Raw genomic sequence first — 21618 nt, 5'->3', positions numbered from 1 at the left:
TGCTCTTCGGACCTTCCAAATTCGTAACCAAGCACGAACCTTCTTTTTATATCTCTGGTTATCCGTTGCAACAGAGCATAGTATGGGATCCAGGGCTCGCTTCCTTGGATGACAACTCTTCTTTGTTTAAGGTATGTTTCGAATCCGGGCTAGTCCCCGAATCGAGAGGTATCTCACCTTTTTATCGCCACTCATGCTGTGAGGGGCATATTCTTTCGAGAGTTCCTTGGTAGAACTCTCTATTCACGTGGATGATTCTAAAAGGACATTCTGTCTCGTGGGGGCTCGTCCCCCGCCTCTCTCGGATCGGGGTCCACAGTCATGCTTGATTTTTTTATTCCATTTACATTTTGGTTTTCTTAGGGTACTGTAATTCAAGGTATGATTGGGTTGATCCCATTTGCCTAGGAGAGGCTTCCTTGTTCATCAGGTTGGTTGGTTAATGATATTTGCGCTGCCATGTCTTAGTTACATGCATTATTTCAGTTAATATTTGCTTCTTTGTGAAGTTCACAAGAGCCTTGCCTGGGATTTGTTGGAATCTCTTGGTTGTTCTTGAAATTCCAAAGGACAAGCTGGGTTGATTCGAGAATTAAATTGTAATGATGTTGGTATCATTCCCCTGCAGCTTGTCATCCTAGTTTTCAATAATCCGATTCATTAATGTGCTGAGGTTCTGACATTAGGACTATTATTTCTTTGGGCTTTAGCTTGTATATGGTGTGAATCATTCATACATGTCATGATGTTCTAATATTGGTGTTTCTATATTTTGGAGATGGCATTACTCTACCCATTTATTCTTTCAATAGTGGGCCTTCAAGGTCATTTCACATATATGGTAAGTGATGTCATCCTTGAAGTGTAGTAGTACTGTGGATTCAAAACCAAGTATAGATACTAGATTCATAGATTCCAGGATGGTGAGAGCATTTCTTTTAGCTATGTGTTGGCATGTTTGTAGAAGATTGCTAGCTCTTGGACTTATGTTAAATATAAGTGCAAATCCAAGCATAGTGCAGTTAAACTCTTAGGCAGTTTTTCTAAAGAAAAAGCTATGGAAAAGGTATCTGACTTGTCATTTAAGGCTCGATTCTCTGTTATAACCATCATCAAACTCTACTGCTTTCCTACTTTGATTTCTCTTTGATTCATTAGATCCATCATCCCAATCTTATCCTCACGGGGTCTTCATAAGGTCTTGTTGATCTTCTCATATGCTTTATTTCTTAGGATGGCCGGTATCAGTAATTTACTTCATTTCTTTGGGATCATTTGTTGCATGTCATTTAGGACTCTCCTTGAGTTTCAGGATTCTGCTATTATTTGTGAGTATCTCCTCGGGTTAGACTATGACAGAATGCTTCTTGAGCCAATCCCTTCCCTTCCTGCCTTAGAGTTTTCGCAGGTTGAGGGATATTTTCTTCTCTAGAGTCCGTCCTGCAGTCGTAGAGCGTTGGGAGTCTGTCCTACCGTCATATAGAGTTATGAGTCTGTCATGCCTTTCATAGAGTTTATGATTCTGTCCTACCTTTATAGTGTCATAGGAGTCTGTCCTACCCTCATAGAGTTTAGGAGCCTGTCCTACCCTCATAGAGTTTAGGAGTCCGTCCCACTCTTTATGGAGTTAGGAGTCTGTCCTACCATCGTAGAGTTTAGGAGTCTGTCCTACTCCATCATAGGGTTTAGGAATCTGTCATACCGCCATAGAGTTTAGGAGTCTGTCCTACCCCCTATAGAGTTTAGGAGTCTGTCCAACCTCTATAGAAGTATATGAGTCTGTCCTACCCTGCTAGAGTTTACTAGTCTGTCCTGCTCTTTATAGAGTTAGGCGTCCATCTATCCTCTATAGGGTTAGGAGTCTGTCCAACCATTATGGAGTTTAGGAGTCTGTCCTATCCCTTCATAGAGTTTAGGATTATGTCCTTCCATCTTTCAGAGTCAGTCTTGGCATGTTCCTAGGCTTCGTAGTTTAGAAAATATCCGAACTACGGATGGCTTGATCCCTAGCTGAGGGGTACATAGGCAGCTCAGGTATGCAGCCCAAATTCTGAGTCCAGTCACCATTTTGCAAATATTTCTCACTATTTTGTAAGTAAATAAGCCCAAAACCTTTCAAAATAAACATTCCAAATATTCTTCAAAAATAAAAACTCTTCAAAATAACCTTGCAAATCATTTTTCAAAAGATCTTCCCATAGAGTTAGGAGTCTGTCCTAGATGTGTGGGGTGTCTTAGAGTTAAGAGTCTGTCCTGATTGTGTTGATATGATGTGTCTTGTCGTGTGAGTGTCCTGAGAGTTAGGAGGCCTCGAGTCGTGGTCGGTTAGACACTTAGTCGAGCCGATGGCTAGACTAGAATGCGCTTAGATAGCCAATTGTTTACTTTAGGACGCACAGCTAAGGCTAAAAACCTACATTAGTTAGGGCATATAGGGAGTCCTAAAAATCACAACTCACTTGAATTTAAGCAATCACACAATAAGCTTTAAAAACTAGTCAAGTCTAGTTGATAGAGTTTAGGATAGTAGTCCTAGAGGGTTAGGTATCATAGTTTAGCATAGGTCGTTGAACTACGTTGACTCTGATTCTTCCCGAGGCCGGGATATATAGAGCAGCTAGGATGGATGGTCATCTTGGTCAGAGTCAAGTATCACCTTAGAATTTAGGGTTTGTCGTGTCGAGTCATGGGTTGTTCTGTATGTTTTGCTGTGTTTTCTTACTTTCATGTACATATCATATACCTTTAGCTATAGCATGCATGTGTTTGTCCACCAGAACTTAGACACCAATTAGGCATGTCACTCATAACCTAGCTATTCTTAGGTGGCAAGTCTTTCATTTCTTTTTGTGTGTGCTTATTATTCATCTCCGAGACATGCATGATTAGATAGACGTTATCTCGGGGATATTCGTTCCCATTTCGCATGATTTTCGCCCAAAACTCTTCATGGTTAATAATAAATGGCATAAGAGACCAGGTGCTTGCACTTGGGCGAATTTGGGGCGCCTAACCCCTTCCCCATTCGTCATTAGGCACGGACCTTTTGTATCTCTGGTTATCCGTTGCGACAGAGCATAGTATGGGATTCAGGGCCCACTTCCTTGGATGTCGACTCTTTCTTTGTTTAAGGTGCGTCTCGAATCCGGGCTAGTCCCCGAATCGAGAGGTATCTCACTTTTCATCGCCACTCATGCTGTGAGCGGCACTATTTCGAGAGTTCCTTGGTGGAGCTCTCCTTCTCGTGGACGATCTAGAGACTTTCTGGGGGCTCGTCCCCCCGCCTCTCTCGGATCGGGGTCCACAACATGCCATGGCAGCCATTGGCATAACAGAATTCGATGCGTACTATTACTGCGAGAAATGGTTTCATGTAGAGAGATATCAAGATACGTACGTTGAGGTTTTGCACCCGACACTAGACAGGACCCAATGGGAATTAAATCCAGAATCCTTGATGACAATATTATTGCCGATTGCAAAGTGACCACCAGGAAGGCCGCATACGAGAAGAACGGATCGCGAATTAAAATATGGATTACATTACAAATGCACCCGATGTCGACAACTTGGCCACAATAGAAGAATTTGTAAAGAACCACCCATGGTAAGACAACAAGTTGACCAAACTGCTATTGGGCTTTTTGCACCCATACTCAGTAGGTCATGAGTACCTTGCCAAGCTCCCTTCTTCGTGTAAGGGTGTAATTGAATTTTTTGAATGTACTCAGATATTGTGATGACTTCTTTTTGTTATTTTGTAAAGAATGATTGTCATTGGAAAATAAAACTCAGTAGGTCGGGCGTACCTTGCCAAGCTCTATTTAGTTGTTGCTCTCTTGCATGTACACCCTGAAAAGGGACTTCTCAATAGTAGGAATTGGGTTACCAGCACACACAATTGGATTATCAACCCATTTTGTCGGTTGATAAAGCTACTGGATGTTAGAATTCAGGTTATCAACTTCTTCAAAATAGGTCATCAACCAATTGGAAGTGAGGTTACCAACACATTGAATGGGATCATCAACCCATTCCCTTGGTTGACAAAGCTACTGGATGTTAGAATTCAGTCCCTCAAAATTGGTTATCAACCATTCGAAAATGGGGTTACCTGTAAACAAAATGGGATCATTAACCCATTCACTAGGTTGATAAAGCTACTGGAATTCAAAATCCAGGTTATCTACTCCTTGAAAATGAGGTTACCAATATTCAGAAATGGGTTACCAACGCACAAGTTGGATTACCAACTCATACCTGGGTTGATAAAGTCACTGGAATTCACAATCCGGGTTATCGACGCCCTCAAAATTGGGTTACCAACATTCGGTAATAGGTTACTGACACGCAAATTAGGTCATCAACTCAATCCTTGTGTTGATAAAAGTACTGGAATTTACAAACCGGGTTATCGACTCCTAATGTTTTGGGTTACCAACCCATTTAGTGGGTATTAAAGCTACTGGAATGAGTGATTCTGGGTTATCGGCTACCTCAGAACGAGGTTACCAACATTCGGAAGTGGGTCACCGACTAATAAAATTGGTTATCAACCAATTTTCAGTGTTGATAAAGCTACTGGAATTTGGCAACCGTCTTATCAACCTCCCACCGTATGGGGTGACTGACAATGTAAAGTGGGTTATCAACCTAAAAATTAGGTTACCAACAAATTACCTGCGTAGATAAGGTTAATGGAATTGGAAATTAGGCTTACCAACCTTTCAATTTTTGGGGTGATTGACATTGTAAAGTGGGTTATCAACCTAATAAATGGGTCACCAACCATTTTATTAGGTAGATAGAGTGGGTTATCAACCCAAAAAATGGGCCATCAACCATATAAATTTACAAGTTCCTGAGCCATTCACAAACAAGTTCCTTAGCCATTCACAAACAAGTTCCCATGTTCAACTTGAAACACAAACACAAACACACTTGTCTAAAACCTGTTTAAATTTATAAGTTCTCCACCCATTCAGGAACAAATTCCTCTGTTCAAATTGAAACACAAACACAAACAGATAACATAAAACCTGTTTAAATTTACAAATTTTCTAAGATTCACAAACAAGTTCCCCTGTTTAAATTGAAACACAAACACAAATAGACACCATAAAACCTGTTTAAATTTATAAGTTTTCCAACATTCACAAACAAGTTTCCCTGTTGAAATCGAAACACAAACACACTTTCATAAAACCTATTTAAATTTACAAGTTCTCCACCCATTCAGAAACAAGTTCCCCTGTTCAAATTGAAACACAAACACAAACATACACCATAAAACCAGTTTAAATTTTACAAGTTCCCCAGCCATTCACAAACAAGTTCCCCTGCCATTCACAAACAAGTTGCCTCATTCACAAATAAGTTCTCCTGCCATTTAAAAAATGCATACAAGCTCCCCTCCCATAGTTTCTACCAATCGCCACGAAGAAACACAGTTTTCACCATGATCATCAAGACCTGTAACTTAAAATGAACATTAAAAGGTTTCCCTATCACACTTTTCATAACACTGAATGGGGGTTCAAACAAAACACTGAATGGGGGGTTCAAACAAAACACTCTACATGGGGGTTATCATAGCTACCTAGAGGGGCTTCTCAACACTGCAAATATGTGGCTTATCAACTACTTAGATGAGATTTTCAACACTAGAAGTGAGGGATTATCAACCTCAACAGGGGGTTCTCAACACTGGAAATGAGGGGATTATGAACTACATAGAGGGGGCTCTCAACACTGGAAAAGGGAGATTATCAATTGAAAAGGGGGTTGTCAACAGTGAAAAGGGGGTTATCAACAATGGAAGTAGGGGATTATCAATCTCAAAAGGGGGTTCTCAACACTGAAAATGAGAGATTATCAAAAGGGGGTTCTCCACAGTGAAAATGAAACAGTAGATGTCAACGGTTTCTCATCAAAGCCAACTTACTAAGGAAAAAATAAAAAAGCCAGACGGTGGTCCAATGATCCAAAGGAACGGAATGTTAATGGATAGGATCTGTGCACAATTGGATCCGAACCGTGTCCGAACCATGTCTATTAGATTCATATATATCTTATGGTCCAAAACTATTCCAGGTTATGCCAAGCTCTTGCTATCTTTATTCCATCGAATGTTCTATTTAAATACTCATTAGGACTACGATTGAAGAAATCCAAGATCAATAGAAATCTCTTTTTGACTTTGTTACGTGCTTAGATGGGCCCACTTAGGTAGAATAAATTATTTTATATTTTGTGGATTTATCTCTCTAGTTGTCTTAGAGATTAGGGATACCTAGATTTAGCTTGGGTAGGAGTTTTAGAGGAAGTGGTAAGTGAGTATTCTATTAATAAATAACATGTAAACACTCTATTGAGAATAAAAGAAGAAATTATCCTAGAAATTGTGTCTTTGAGCACAAGGATGATTGATCCTTCCCTCGAAGTGGATCAAGAGGCCGATCTTCCCTCTAAGAAGATCAATTCTGTTGCGAACAGAATCGGGTTCGTAACAAACTTCTTCTTCTACTAATCTCACAGACACATTTGAGTAACCATGGTAAGGTCTAGGCCTGTGTCTTCTTTAATATCTCTCTTTCTTTGGTTTTACCATATTGCCTCCCAAGAAGAATGCTTGTAGGGGGTCTTTGCTTTACTTGTTTTCTCAGTTCCTTTCCCATGCTCTTTTTGTTATCCATTCAACGTTATAAAGAAGCCTTGAAATTTTCACCACTCATTTTCGTTTATACTACGCCACCCTCTTACCACTAGATCTTTATAAGGACACCCCTTCACATTTTTAGCCATTCATAAATGATATACCTGGGATGAGAAATTTGCCCAACATTAACACGGTTTGCATTAGTCTAAATCGACCCCCAGATAGGGCCTTGCAACATTAAGGCCCTTTTACGGTGGAGGTACCACCCTTGATATTTGATCCAACAGCATCTACTCAAAAAGTGAGTTGTTCTTGGATATCAAGGGCGGTACCTCTAAAACTATTTGTGAGAAGAGATTTACAAGGAACTTTTGCAGAAAGGCATTTCGCAGCTGGCTGTGGCATGAGACAGCAGCCACACATGCTCACTTTTCGGCAGATTTGTCTTATTCATTTAATTCATATGTGGTGGCTGTTCTCTCATGCAACAGCCAGCCGTAAAATGCCTTTCTGCAGAAGTCCCTAGCAAATCCCTTCCGAGAAATGAAATTTTCAACTATTTTCTCAGCATTTCCACCTCTTTCATATTTATCTATTCCTGAAAGGGCAGCGATAAATCGACCCCCGTATATCTTAAATCGACCCACATATAGGGCAGTGCTCAAAGAGAGAGGGATATGGGGTCGACTTAAGATATTGTGGGGTAGATTTATAACTACCCTTCCCGAAAATGACTATTTTCGAAGTGAAAAAAAAAATAGAAGGGGTCAAAATGCTGTTAGGGGTGCAACTCGGGACGGGTTGGGTTGAGGCCAAACCCTAACCCAGCCCAAGGTAGCATTATGTCTCCCAACCAGAGAGTCGGGTTGAGGAGGGTAACCTTAACCAATCCCACCTCTAAATTTATCAACCCTAACACATGTTTAACCCGATTTTCCAAATCGGGTTGGGTTCGGATGGGCCCAAGGAAAAAATGAAAAACATATTAAACACGGATGTTGGGTTTGAGTGGAGTCAGGTTGTACTAAAATCATAATAAAATTACGGGAACAAGGTCGGGTTCAGGTTGGGTCGGGTCATCCAAGGCCTCAATTCTAACCCGACCTGAAATTAAACCGGGTTGGGTTTTTCCAATTCTAACCCAACCCAACCAAGCCAAAGTCGGGTTGAATCCATCGAGTTCAGGTTGAGACCCGCCAAAGGTGGAACCCTGAATGCTGCTACGATCTTAACGGTATAGTAATTCATCCTTCTTACCAGTTTGTTATGATCTCAACCATTTGTTGGACCAACAAATGAATGGTTTAGATCATCTAATTATGTGGACCACACTGTACTTTTTGGCAGCACTTGTGGATCATCTGGTTAGGATCATATAATGAAGTTTATTGACCCCCATCATCTACTATTTTTCCACGAAAAAGTCTGTGAGAGTACACAAAATACTCAGCGGGGCCCACATTATTGGTTCATCTATACCGCTCATTTGTTGGATCTCAACTTAAATTGGCTGTACACTGAAAATCATTTCCCTAGGAAGATCCTAACCCTCTTAAGGCCCAATATTATTTCAGATTGTTACCCTTTCTCTCAAATAAATGAAGACTTTTGAGCATAGCTGCAAAGTTTGGAGGAGCGTCACAGCAAAGCCACTAATTTATTACCATTCAAGCAAAAGAAAGGAATCATGAAAACGTGTGGACCCTTTCTCTCAAATAAATGAAGACTTTTGAGGCTTCTTCTCATTTTTGCTGTGGTTTATAATGAATAAAGCAAACGTGTGGATCCTTTCTCTCAAATAAATGCAGACTTTTGAGGCTTCTTCTGCATTTTTGCTGTTGTTTATAATGAATAATAAAGCATCCAAAGCAGAAAGGCTGAACAATATACAGAATACCCTGTCGGAGTCAAATCCGAAATGCCCTTTAAGAATAACAAGCCTCAGAGAAGACTCTAATTACTGTTTCTGCAGAATAACAGTATTGAGAGGATCATAGTTTGAAACAGTGTAAAAACGAACTTTTGGGGAATAAAAGAGTAGAAGAATGTCTCAAATATGTTAGAATCACAGCACAAGATTGCAAATTCGTTTCTATCTTGAAATGGCTGGGTTGGTGACTTTTCATTGTGAAAAGCACCCCTGAGATTGCACCCGATCGGGCACTAGCCGTTTGTACATCTGAGCAAGATCCTACTATCTGGATCGCACCCGCTCGGAACCACAGTGCAAAGTGCGCCTAAAAAGCACCAATAAAGCGCCCTATGGCCCATTGCCCACGCGGCGCACGAAGGTGCGTCAATGTGGTGCACCATGCCTAACCCTTGTGCAACTAAGCAAGAGAGAAGAGTGTGTAGAGTTATATAAACCCATCTCCAACTTTTCTCCCAACCAATGTGGGACTATCTTTTCTAACATACTTGCACACTTCCTTCCCTCTTTCCAAAAAGCAATAGAGAAAAGTGTTTCTTTTCCAAAACAACTTTAAGAAAATATTTTCCAAAAACATGTTTTGACTCTAAAAACTCTAGATTTTGAAAATCAAAATCTCTAACATGCCCATGTTAAAGAACTCAGTTATGATTCTTTTCTGTAGGGAATTTTAACCGGGTATTAAAACTCACCCCTAAAAGCTAGCCGCCATTTCACTCATCCGATGTGGGACTATTTTGCTTTTGCGTGGAACCCCAACAATTTCTAGGCATAAAACTGAAAGTTGCACCAACAAAATCCACATATTAGAGGGTTAGGATCATCTTATGGTAATGATTTTCAAAGCACAGCCTATCAAAAAATGGTTGTGTAGAAATCATTTCCCACCCCCCCCCCCACACACACACACATATATATATATATATATATATATATATATATATATATATATATATATAGAGAGAGAGAGAGAGAGAGAGAGAGAGAGAGAGAGAGAGAGAGTTCCTACACCCTAGTGTAGATAACTTATCTAACCCTAGGCTTAAAAAACAACGGGGGCCACATTGTTTGGGTGATCCAAAGCATTCATTTGATGGGCCCTCACATAGATAGGGTATGCCCAAAAAATAATCTCCATAGGATCATCATAACCCTTCCAACTATGGAGGCAACAAATGAACATATTTGTGCACGTCCATTTTTACCTCCACAAATCGTGACCTTTTGTCTTAAATAATTGAAGACTTTTGAAAAGGAAATTGATCATGAAACATACGTTGATAAGATTGTCTTCAACCATTCTAAAGAGAGGGAAGGGGGAACTTCCTACTGCTGGGGAGAGGTTGAGGAGCCAAGAGGGTAAAGGAAACTGCCAGATCTGTAGATTTCCAATTACTTATTTTCACAGCTTATTTGAAAATCTGATTTTTTTCAGTGTCACTGTCAGTGGCTGAAATGGAAATTCAAGGATTTGATCCGGATCCAAATGTCAATCCAAAAAGAGCCGCAAATGTGAGGATTCCAAAATCAAAATCTTCTGAGCATCCAAACAGGCTCTAAAGGGAACAAAATATCTACATAATTAGTCTTTGTTTCACCTGTCTAGCTAGAGGAAGGGTCTCGATCTGTCACGTCATTTGAACCCGTTATCGGAAATAGTAGTAGATTTTTAAGGGAGCAAGAAATTATGAAAACGTGGGGAGTCTTCTTCTCAAATAATTGAAAACTTTTGAGGCCTAAGAAATTATGAAAATGTGTGGATACAGTCTTCTCAAATAAGTGAAGACTTTCGAGACGTGTGGATCTTCTTACCTCAAATCTCATATTCTTGAGGCTTTCAAGCAAAAGGGTACCCAAATCCTTACGACCATCATCTCTTCTACTTTGTTGGTAAGAAGTTATGGCAATAGTAATCTTGTCTGTTTTTTTGCGAGTGTTGTTTGAGAAGTTGGCTTCCGTTGGCGTAAAAGAGTTTGGGTTCTTATGGGGAATTAAGGATAACCTTGATAAACTAAAGAGCACATTTACAACAAATCAAGGCGTGCTTGCAGATGCAGAGGGTCGACAATTAAAGGAAAAGGCATTGCTAGATTGGTTGGGAAAGCTAAAAGAAGTGGCTTATGATGCAGATGACATACTGGACGAGTTTGCAACGAAAGCTCTTCGACAACAAGTCGAGATCCAAGATCATGTGGGGTTTCAAGATCGCTTGACGAACAAGGTACACAACATCCTTTCATCTTCAAATCCAGTTCTATTTCGAATTAAGATGGGGCGTAAAATAAAGAAGATAAGGGAGAGATTAGATGCCATTGCAGCTGAGAGATCTAATTTCCATTTGAGAGAGGTAACTGGAGTTAGGCACCTTGAGACCCGAGAAGAGAGAACAGAAAGCCACTCGTTTGTAAATCAATCAGAAGTTTATGGACGAGACGATGATAAAGCAAAGATAATAGACTTGTTAATTAGCAATAGTAATGAAGAGGCTGATCTTTCCATCATTCCCATAGTAGGCATGGGAGGCCTTGGAAAGACTACACTTGCTCAGTTGGTATACAATACTGACAGTGTGAAGTATCATTTTGAGACAAGAAAGTGGGTCTGTGTGTCCGATCCCTTTGATGTTAAAAGAATTACAGAACAAATTGTGGAATCTGCAACTAAGGATGGAAGCAACACCTCAAGCATGGATATAATGCAATCTCGTCTTCAAACGGTGATAAATGGGAAGAGATATTTGCTCGTCTTGGATGACGTGTGGAATGAAGATCATAACAAGTGGGACGAGTTGAAAACCTTGTTACGTGGTGGTCTGAAGGGAAGCAAAATACTAGTAACCACTCGCAGTGAAAAGGTTGCCATGATCATGGGTACAGTTCCAACACACAAACTGAAAGAATTATCATATGATCATTGTTGGATGTTGTTCAAAGAACGAGCGTTCAGGGTCAGAAGAGAAGAAGAGAATCCAAACTTGGTAGAAATTGGGAAGGAGATTGTGAAAAAGTCTGGAGGTGTTCCCCTTGCTGCCATGACTCTCGGAAGCCTGATGTTCTTTAGCACTGAAAACGAGTGGAGGTCCATCAAAGAAAGTGATACTTGGAATTCACCAGATGATGAGAACAAAATCTTGTCTGCATTAAGATTGAGTTATGATCATTTGCCATCACATTTGAAGCAATGCCTTGCGTACTGTGCCATATTTCCAAAAGATCATAGGATTGAAAAGCAAAAATTAATCCAACTTTGGATGGCAGAAGGCTTCCTTCGACCACATCCAAGAAGCGGGGCGCTGATGGAGGATATCGGCAGCCACTATTTCAATGATTTGCTATGGTGGTCTTTCCTTCAAGATGAAAAGGAAGATGAATATGGCAATATAATAGATTGCACAATTCATGACCTTGTAAGCGATCTTGCAAAATCAATTGCGGGGACTGAATATTGCATGGTGAAGGCTAAAGGAACAGATAGCATTCTTCAAACAACTCGTCATTCATCTCTAGATTGTGAAAGAGAAGTGTCGTCAATGAACTTAGAGGCTCTACGAAAAGCAGAGAAACTGCGCACATCCCTCTTATTTGGTCGAGGAATCTATAGAAAGGAGGTCTCCTGTGACATTTTCTTACGTTTTAGGTGCTTACGCGTGTTAGATTTAAGTTTGACAAACATTGAGATGTTACCGAGTTCAATAGGCAAGCTTAAACATCTTAGGTACCTTGACCTCTCTCAGACTGAAATTGAAACATTCCCTGAAACCTTTTCTGACCTATATAATTTGCAAACATTAAAGCTCTACCTTTGTTTATCCCTAAAGAAGTTGCCCAAAGACATGAGGAAGATGGTTAGTCTCCAACATGTTGAATTCGATCGCTCGCCAATTTTACTGATGCCGAATGGCATTGGACGGCTGCGCTGTCTTCAAACATTGACAAAATTTGTTGTCAGCAAAGAAAGTGGGTGTGGAATAGAGGAGTTGCAGGATTTAAGCCTCCAAGGGAACATAGTTATTGAGAATCTTGAGAATGTAAGAAATGCTACAAATGCCAACAAAGCAAACTTCAAGGGGAAGCCAAACCTACGCCATTTGGGGTTATCATGGAGCAACGGTGTAGATGTTGATAACCTGTTAGAAAATAATGATGAGAGCATTCTTGAAGGGCTCCAACCACACACAAATTTAAAAGTATTAAAAATTGATTGCTATAAAGGCTTCAAATTTCCATCTTGGATGATGGATTATTCATTGCTCCCCAATCTGGTTGAAATCTATCTGTATAGGTGCAAAAAATGTGAGTATCTCCCACCTTTTGGACAGTTACGCTTCCTCAAGCGTCTCCACATAACACAAATGGACGGCGTCAAGTACATGAGCAACGAGTCTTATGAGAAAGACTCTGTAAAACAATCATTCCCTTTGTTGGAAGCACTCTGCATTTGCAGAATGCCTAATTTGGAGGCATGGAGTAGAGACGTGGGAGATGAAGAAATACATATATTCCCTGGCCTTCGTTCACTGGCGATCCACGACAGCCCTAAGTTGGCAAGTTTACCAAGACTAGCTCTATCGTTTCTTACAAGTTTTGAATTGTTGGGAACTAATGAGTTACTGCTAAGGTCAATTACAGACTTCACCTCACTTGAATCTCTCACGATTGGTGGAATTTCAAATATGGAGTCACTACCAGAAGATTTGTTGCGGAATCATACCCTTCTCAAGTTGTTTAAAATTAGAAAATTCCCAAAGCTAAAAAATCTTCCGAGAGAGATAGAATTTCTTTATGCTTTGGAGCAATTAACGATCGACAATTGTGATGAGATTGGGACTTTGCTGGTGGGATTGCAAAACGTCCCCTCCAAAAAATTGCATATCTCAGGATGCGGTAAATTGATTTCTTTTAAGAAAGACGAAGTGCGGTGCTTGACTTCTATAACAACTCTTACCATTTGGAGCTGCGAGAATCTAATGTCTTTGGGTGTAGGATGGGAAAATCTCGATGCACTTAAACACTTGGGAATTGCTGATTGTCGTAAGCTTGAGTCTTTAGAAGAGTGCCCACGCAACATCATTAGCTTGTATATTATAGACTGCCCTTCCTTGACTTGTTTACCTGCAAGCATTAAAGACATCACCTCACTCCGTGACATAGTCATTAAGCGTTGCCCTGAATTGGAGAAACGATGCCAAAAGGGGAGAGGGGAGGATTGGGATAAGATAGCACACATCCCAAATATCGAGATTAGCGGCCTAAGAGTATAAATTCGGTTTTTCTTATTATCAGGTTCATCACCCCCTATTCCTTTTATCTTTTTCGCAATCAGAGTAACATTATATCATAAGTTCTTTTATAGTTGTGTTTTGAATTTCTCTACATTTTTTTAATTGAAGCTTTTTCTATTGAACTTTTAGGTATTTATGACAACAAACTTACAATTGGTGGGATCTAATGAGTTACGGCTAAGGTCAATTTCGGACTTCTCATCACTTCAATCTCTTACTATTGGTGGAATTTCAGATATAGAGTCACTACAAGAAGTTTTACTGCGGAATCAAACCTCTCTCAAGTCACTGAGAATTAGTAGATTCCCAAAGCTAAAATCTCTTCCAAAAGAGATAGAAATTCTTAATGCTTTGGAAAAATTAATCATCACCGATTGTGACGAGGTTGGAGCTTTGCTTGTGGGATTGCAAAATGTCCCCTCCAAAACGTTCAATATCACACACTGCAATAAATTGATTTCTTTACAGAAAGATGATGTGTGTTGCTTGGCATCTATTACAACTCTCAACATTCGTTGCTGCGAGAATCTAATGTCTTTGGGTGAAGGCTGGGAAAATCACAGTGCACTTCAAAACTTGTACATACTGGAATGTCCTAAGTTGGAGTCTTTACCAGAATTCCTGGGCAACATCTGCTGCTTGTATATTGAAGACTGCCCTTCCTTGACTTGTTTGCCATCAAGCATTAAAGATCTCACCTCACTCAGGTCCCTACATATCAGTGGTTGTCCGCAATTGGAGAAACAATGCCAAAAGGGGAGAGGCGAAGATTGGGACAAGATTGCACACATCCAACACATTTGGATTGCCAGTCTAAGAGTATAAAATCGGTTTTCCTTATTATCAGGTTCGTCACCTCCTACCCCTTTTATCTTTTTTGCAGTCAGAATAACATTGTCTCATATGTTTTTCTATTGCATTTATATATATTGTAGATTTCTTAACATACCCCTTGAACATACAAGCATTTCTTTCTTGAGGTGTTAAACCTGTTATTAGTAGGTTTTAAATTCAACTTTCTGTGACCTTATTATTGTTTTCATGGATGTAAAACCCTCCGTCCGCTAGTCATGTAGTATATTGGATTATTCTCTCAACACCTTGGATGTACTCAAGACCTTGAAGTTGAGGGCAACTTTCGGATGGATTTCTGCCTTTTCACATATTTCACATAGATATTTGCAGATTCACTGTTAGCATAGTTTACAACATATTTGGATTGCACTCTCATCGGGATTGTTGCATTCTTTTTAAGCATGCTCTTGATATTTATGTCTACATAGAACAGCATGAAAGGAAAATCTCTACATGAACTCAATATGTTGCTTATTGGAAGTCATACCAAAATTACCTTTAGATTGGCCAAATCCATCTACAGTCGGAACCTCCGTGGTGTAAGTTTAATTTTGCTTGTAGAATCTGACAGGAAAACAACATAACAAGGCATGCCCATGCAATCCTCTTTACTGTGGAGTTGGAAATTGTCTAAGTTGGATTTGTTTAGATTCATTCTGTTCTCTGCATCTGTATCTGCTTTCTCCTACTATGTACTTGTATCAGAGCAACAAAGCATGCTCGTGCAGCCCATAAGGAAGGGCTGTTTTTCAGCCAAATATTAGTAGAAATGTTCCAAAAGTTACCAAAGAAAAACAATAAATTCCAGCCCATCAGAAAAATCTGATATTTTCCTTCATTTACTCAAAATCATTTTCCTACTTTTATTTGTAGGTTTCAAAAGCTTCTTTCAGGCTTAGCTTACCATGAATAAAAACTGTTATTTAGTTGGTTTCAAAATTCTGTAGCTAACTAATAGGGGCTTCTAGTTTTTGTCAAAAATGCAAGTGTAGGAATGTATTAGTGCATGTTGGGTGTCCCTTTTGTTTGCAAACTTTACTGTCCTGGTCTTTAAAATTCTGATTCTATGAACATCATATCGAATCGGTCTTCCATAGTTTTAGTTGCAAAAATATGAATATTTTTGTGTGCTGGGTGACTTGCATGACACCACCTCCTAATCTTCCCTTTTTTTTTTTGAATGGCCAGGAATTTCATTAGAAAAGGACCGAGGTGGTCAAATACAAGCAAGAAAAGAGGGGATAGGATATACAAAGAAGAATGCACAAAAAACATAAAACAATAAGAAGAGGGGAGAATCAAGGGGGAAGTCAAACAACTCAAGAGCTTCTAATCCAACCCCCAACCTAGCAAGCTCGTCCGCCGCCCCATTGGTGGAACTCCGAATGTGACGATAACATATGCTCGAGTTTCCAACTATGCCTTTGATCTCATCAAAATATTCTGCAAATCTCCAAGGGAAGATATGAGATCCATCTAACCAACGAATCACATCTTGGGAGTCCCCTTCGACCACTGTTCTGTTAAAGTCTTCACCCACTAGGCATTTGATACCTTTGTGTTCCGAAGGCCCTCGTTTTAATCAGTACATTCCTAATCGATTCTCAATGGCACTTGCTATAAAATTTCATATCCAGCTGCTTGCAAATTTTAGCTGGTTGTGGCTGCATCGAGCTTTGACAAAATTTGCTGTGTTGGTGCTTCCAATAGCATGTTACTCGTTGAAAGTCTCAAATCTCATGATTTATTCCAAAAGTATTGATTGAGGGACTCTGCTGTTGAAAAAATCGACCATTTTTTGTCCTCATGTACGTACTTCTTGCTAAGCTGTTATACATGACTGTTGTTATACATGATTTCCATTATCAGGCAGGCAGATGAAGGAGAAGCTGATGTAGAAGTTTAAGAAGAGCTGCATGTGATGGATTGGAGTTGGTTTTTTATTAGTTCCAAGGATGTTATTTATCATGTTATTTGAGGAAGAGCCTGATGTATCTACAGGAAACACTAGATAGTTCAGTTGACACTGGGAACAGTCTTTCATGAGCAAATGCCAAAACTAAATCTGACAAAGGATCATTCATTTACTTGAAACAACATGGCAAATATAGAAAATGAAGAAATAAAAGAAAATGAAGCCAAATATACATGCATTGGAAAAACAAAAGATTGTCAAGCATCTTCAGTCTCCAACACCCAACATTCTGCATTTCACATTTCATTTCCTTTAATTTCAATGACATGTTTGTTATTTTAATCTAAACCTTCTTTTGTCTAACCCACCACTCAATCTAAACCTTCCTTTTGTCTGCCAAAAATAAAGAAATAAAAGAAAATGAAGCCAAATATACATGCATTGGAAAAACAAAAGATTGTCAAGCATCTTGAGTCTCCAACACCCAACATTCTGCATTTCACATTTCATTTCCTTTCTTTAAAAAAATTACTTCTTCAACTAAAATGGGCATTGAATAAGAGCCTGATGTATCTACAGGAAACACTAGATAGTTCAGTTGACACTGGGAACAGTCTTTCATGAGCAAATGCCAAAACTAAATCTGACGAAGGATCATTCATTTACTTGAAACAACATGACACAAGACAACATTTGGCACGCTTCGACCTCCAATATTCAGAACTTCAGCTGAGAAAAACATCTCCTCCAAGATGAGAGCCATCATTGACATGAGAATGTAATTACTAACACTATATCAGTAGAAAGGCAACAGATACCTTCACGCGAGACTGCAGTTGATCTATAGAGGGTTAGGATCAACCCTCTAACATTCAGATTGGATTGCGGAGGGTTAGGTTCAACCAATGGAAATGATTTTTGGGGCACAACCTATTTAGGCTGTGGCCCATCTAGTGGACGGTTTGGATCATCCTATGGTGCGGGCCATACAGTACTTTTAATAAAGTGAGGAGTGCACTCATCAAAATACAGTAGTGCTGATAACATTTCCCTATTATTTATTCTAGGGAAAATGACCAAATAGAAGGGATTTCTACTGACTATGACATTTGAAGATGGGTGTTTTGTAAATCACCAATCAAGAGTGCATATGACTAAAATGCCCTTGATTCTCTCTCTCTCTCTCTCTCTCTCTCTCTCTCTCTCTCTCTCTCCCTATCAAATCACCTTTTTGAAATGATTACATTTAGAATACAAATCCCAAAACCCACTTTTTCTCTCTTCTTCTTCCTCCCACCTACGTACGTATGAAAAACCCAAAAACCTCCATTTTTGAAACACACAAACCTCCATTGTTATATACCAAAAGCTTCATTCTATTGCTTAAAACCTCATTTTTAGATGTCAAAGCCTCCATAACCCTTCATTGCATTGGAAAACGCCTCCATTTACAACAACTATTGCAAAAAAACGTTATTAGATTCCAAAATCGCAAAAATCTTAACTAGAAACCACCATTCCATTGCACAAAGCCTCCATTCAATGGAAAGGTGTGTATTTCTAGCCCTCTCCCTTCTCTTTCAATTATAAGGCATGTTTATAAACTTGAATGAAAGTTTTTCATGTTAAACTACTGTTTTCCACTTTATAATCATTGTTATTTTACTGTAAACCACTAATTTCTTAAGTTAAACTACTATTTCACTATGATAAACCACTACTGAAGTGGGTGTTTATAAGTGGTTTATATAGCTTCTTTGGTTAAGAATCCTCAGTAGTGGTTTATAATCCTAAATAGTGGTTTATTAAGGCTTACCAGTGGTTTAGAGTGTTTATAATTGGTTTATAAGGATTAACAATGGTTTAAAGTGTTTATAAGTGATTTATACAGGGTGAGCAGTAGTTTATAGTGTTTATAAGTGGTTTATACAGGCTTATCAGTGATTTAGAGTGTTTACAACTGGTTTATATAGGGTAAACAGTGGTTTATATAAGCCTATCAGTGATTTAGAGTGTTTATAGGTGGTTTATATAGGCTTATCAGTGGTTTAGAGTGTTTATACATGGTTTATACAGGGTAAGAAGTAGTTTATAGTGTTTATAAGTGGTTTATATATGCTTATCAGTGGTTTAGAGTGTTTACAACTCGTTTATATAGAGTAAACAGTGGTTTATCTAAAACTATCAGTGGTTTAGAATGTTTATAAGTGGTTCATATTGGCTTATTAGTGGTTTAGAGTGTTTATACATGGTTTATGCAGGGTAAGAAGTAGTTTATAGTGTTTATAAGTGGTTTATATAGGCTTATCAGTGGTTTAGAGTGTTTACAACTGGTTTATATAGGGTAAACAGTGGTTTATATAAGCGTATCAGTGATTTAGAGTGTTTATAAGTGGTTTATATAGGTTTATTAGTGGTTTAGAGTGTTTATATATGGTTTATACAGGGTAAGAAGTACTTTATAGTGTTTATAAGTGGTTTATATAGGCTTATCAGTGGTTTAGAGTGTTTACAACTCGTTTATATAGGAGAAACAGTGGTTTATCTAAGTCTATCAGTGGTTTAGAGTGTTTATAAGTGATTTATATAGGCTTATCAGTGGTTTAGAGTGTTTATACATGATTTATACAGGGTAAACAGTGGTTTACAGCGTTCATAAGTATTTTATATAATCGTAGCAGTGGTTTAGACGATTTATAAGTGTATAATATATGGTAAACAATGGTTTAGAATGTTTATAAGTTGTTTATATAAGCCTAACAGTGGTTTAGATTGTTTATAACTAGTTTATATAGGCTTAACAGTGGTTTAGAGTGTTTATAAGTTGTTTATACAGTATAAGCAGTGGTTTATATAGGGGTAAGCAGTAGTTTAGAGTATTTACAAGTGGTTTATATAGGGTAAACAGTTGTTTAGAGTGTTTATAAGTTGTTTATACAGTGTAAGCACTGAGTTAGAGTGTTTATAAGTGGTTGATGCAAGCCTAGCAGCGGTTTAGAATGTTTATAAGTTGTTTATATAAGTCTAACAGTGGTTTATAATATTTATAAGTGATTTATATAGGCTTAACAATGGTTTAGAGTGTTTATAAGTTGTTTATACAGTGTAAGCAATGGTTTATAGTGTTTGTAAGTGGTTTATATAGGGGTAAGCAGTGGTTTAGAGTTTTTATAAGTGGTTTATATAGAGTAAACAGTGGTTTAGAGTGTTTATAAGTTGTTTATACATTGTAAGCACTGGTTTATATAGGGGTAAGCAGTGGTTTAGAGTATTTACAAGTGGTTTATATAGTGTAAACAGTTGTTTAAAGTATTTATAAGTTGTTTATACAGTGTAAGCAGTGGTTTAGAAGATACCGGAGAGAGGTGCACGAACCTGCGGGGCATTGTGACCCTCTAATGGACGGTTGGGATCATCCCATGAGAGAAAGATGGACGGTTGGGATCATTCCATGAGAGAGAGAGGGGCATTGTGGCCCTCTAATAGACGGTTGGGATCATCCCATGAGAGAGGGGGCATTGTGGCCCTTTAATGGACGGTTGGGATCATCCCATGAGAGAGAAAGAGGGGGGCATTGGGGCCCTCTAATGGACGGTTGGGATCATCCCACGAGAGAGAGAGAGAGAGAGAGAGAGAGAGAGAGAGAGAGAGAGAGAGAGGGCATTGTGGCCCTCTAATGGACTGTTGGGATCATCCCATGAGAGAGAAAGAGAGGAATTGTGGCCCTCTAATTGATGGTTGGGATCATCCCATGAGAGAGAGGGGACATTGTGGCCCTTTAATGGACGGTTGGGATCATCCCATGAGAGAGAGGGGGGGCATTGGGGCCCTCTAATGGACGGTTGGGATCATCCCACGAGAGAGAGGGAGAGAGAGGGGGCATTGTGGCCCTCTAATGAACTGCTGAGATCATCCCATGAGAGAAAGAGAGAGGAATTGTGGCCCTCTAATTGATGGTTGGGATCATCCCATGAGAGAGAGGTGACGGTATTTTAGAAATGAGGGTATTTTTGTCCTAAACCCATGCAAACCAGTCACCATCACTGTATATTGGTTATTTCCAAGTCTCCCCTCTTTAAATGTCATAGTCAGTAGAAAGCCCTTTCATTTGGTCATTTTCCCTTTATTCTATCATTTTGGTTCGGCTTCTTTCTGACTCATGAATGCAAAGATATGTATATGCATATATCGATACATGTATCTTTATGGTATGTTGGTGCAATTACATATGGTCGCAACATTCAGGTCATAAGTTTAATCCCAAATTTCTCACCAAAAAAAAGAAAGAAAACTTCATAATAATAAATAAAGGCAACTAATATTTGCACTACTATTGTTTTATAATTGCACAAACAGCTTGTGTTTTCATTTTTAATTGGCTGCTGAGAGCTTTTTGGGAACTCTAATAACCTTTGACAGCTGTTTAAATAATGAAAGACAAGCGAGTTAGTGCAATTATCAAAACATGGTATTGCCAACACCAGTAACCTAAATAAAGTATATACTCCCAATAAATGAATGAACAGATATTTCTATGACATTGGTGTACAATGATCCATAGCCAAAAGTTGTACCATATGAATATTCTCTCTCTCTCCTCTAAAAACACTAAAAAGTTGCTTTTTTCTTGATAAATGAATGTCATCAATTTTCATTTTATATGCAATATCACTAAAATTCTTGTTTTGGGTGAAATCCCTTAAATTTCAGAAAGACCGAAATTTCAAAATTTTGCCCGAAATAAACTGCTGTTTCGGGAATCATCGATTTTGGTTTCGTTATAGACCGAAACCCAAAATTTCGGATTTCGGTCGAAGTTTAAAACCTTGTTTGAGACTGGTGAAACCAATCAGTTCCATTTGTTTCCAATTGTTCCAGTTTTGTTCTATGGAGTTAAAATTGAGATTTGACCTTTTGTTTTGACACCGTATATCAAAGTCAAAAACTGATAGACTTCTATCATCTTTGATGCAAGTGAT

The 21618-nt window shown here is 38.9% G+C and overlaps 1 protein-coding gene across 1 annotated transcript; it reads left to right on the top strand.

Annotated features, from left to right (window-relative positions):
* The first annotated feature begins 10447 nt into the window (after positions 1 to 10447).
* Positions 10448 to 14784, top strand: LOC143890824 (disease resistance protein RPP13-like). Its single transcript, XM_077395504.1, has 2 exons — positions 10448 to 10809; positions 13999 to 14784. The coding sequence occupies exons 1-2, from the start codon at positions 10489 to 10491 to the stop codon at positions 14692 to 14694; spliced, it is 1017 nt and encodes a 338-aa protein (XP_077251619.1). The 5' UTR covers positions 10448 to 10488; the 3' UTR covers positions 14695 to 14784.
* The last annotated feature ends 6834 nt before the right edge of the window (positions 14785 to 21618 follow it).

The sequence above is a fragment of the Tasmannia lanceolata genome, unplaced genomic scaffold, assembly GCF_043159265.1.
Source record: "Tasmannia lanceolata isolate RefF3 unplaced genomic scaffold, GAP_Taslan_0.1 ptg000013l, whole genome shotgun sequence".
Classification (NCBI taxonomy): Eukaryota; Viridiplantae; Streptophyta; class Magnoliopsida; order Canellales; family Winteraceae; genus Tasmannia; species Tasmannia lanceolata.
This window is presented reverse-complemented; position numbering and strand designations above follow the sequence as displayed.

Excerpts from the sequence above, each read along its gene's own strand:
- LOC143890824 (XM_077395504.1), top strand. The coding sequence starts at position 10,489 with ATGGCAATAGTAATCTTGTCTGTTTTTTTGCGAGTGTTGTTTGAGAAG. Across the intron at positions 10,810-13,998 it reads AAGATCGCTTGACGAACAAG|GTATTTATGACAACAAACTT; the intron begins GTACACAACATC and ends TTGAACTTTTAG.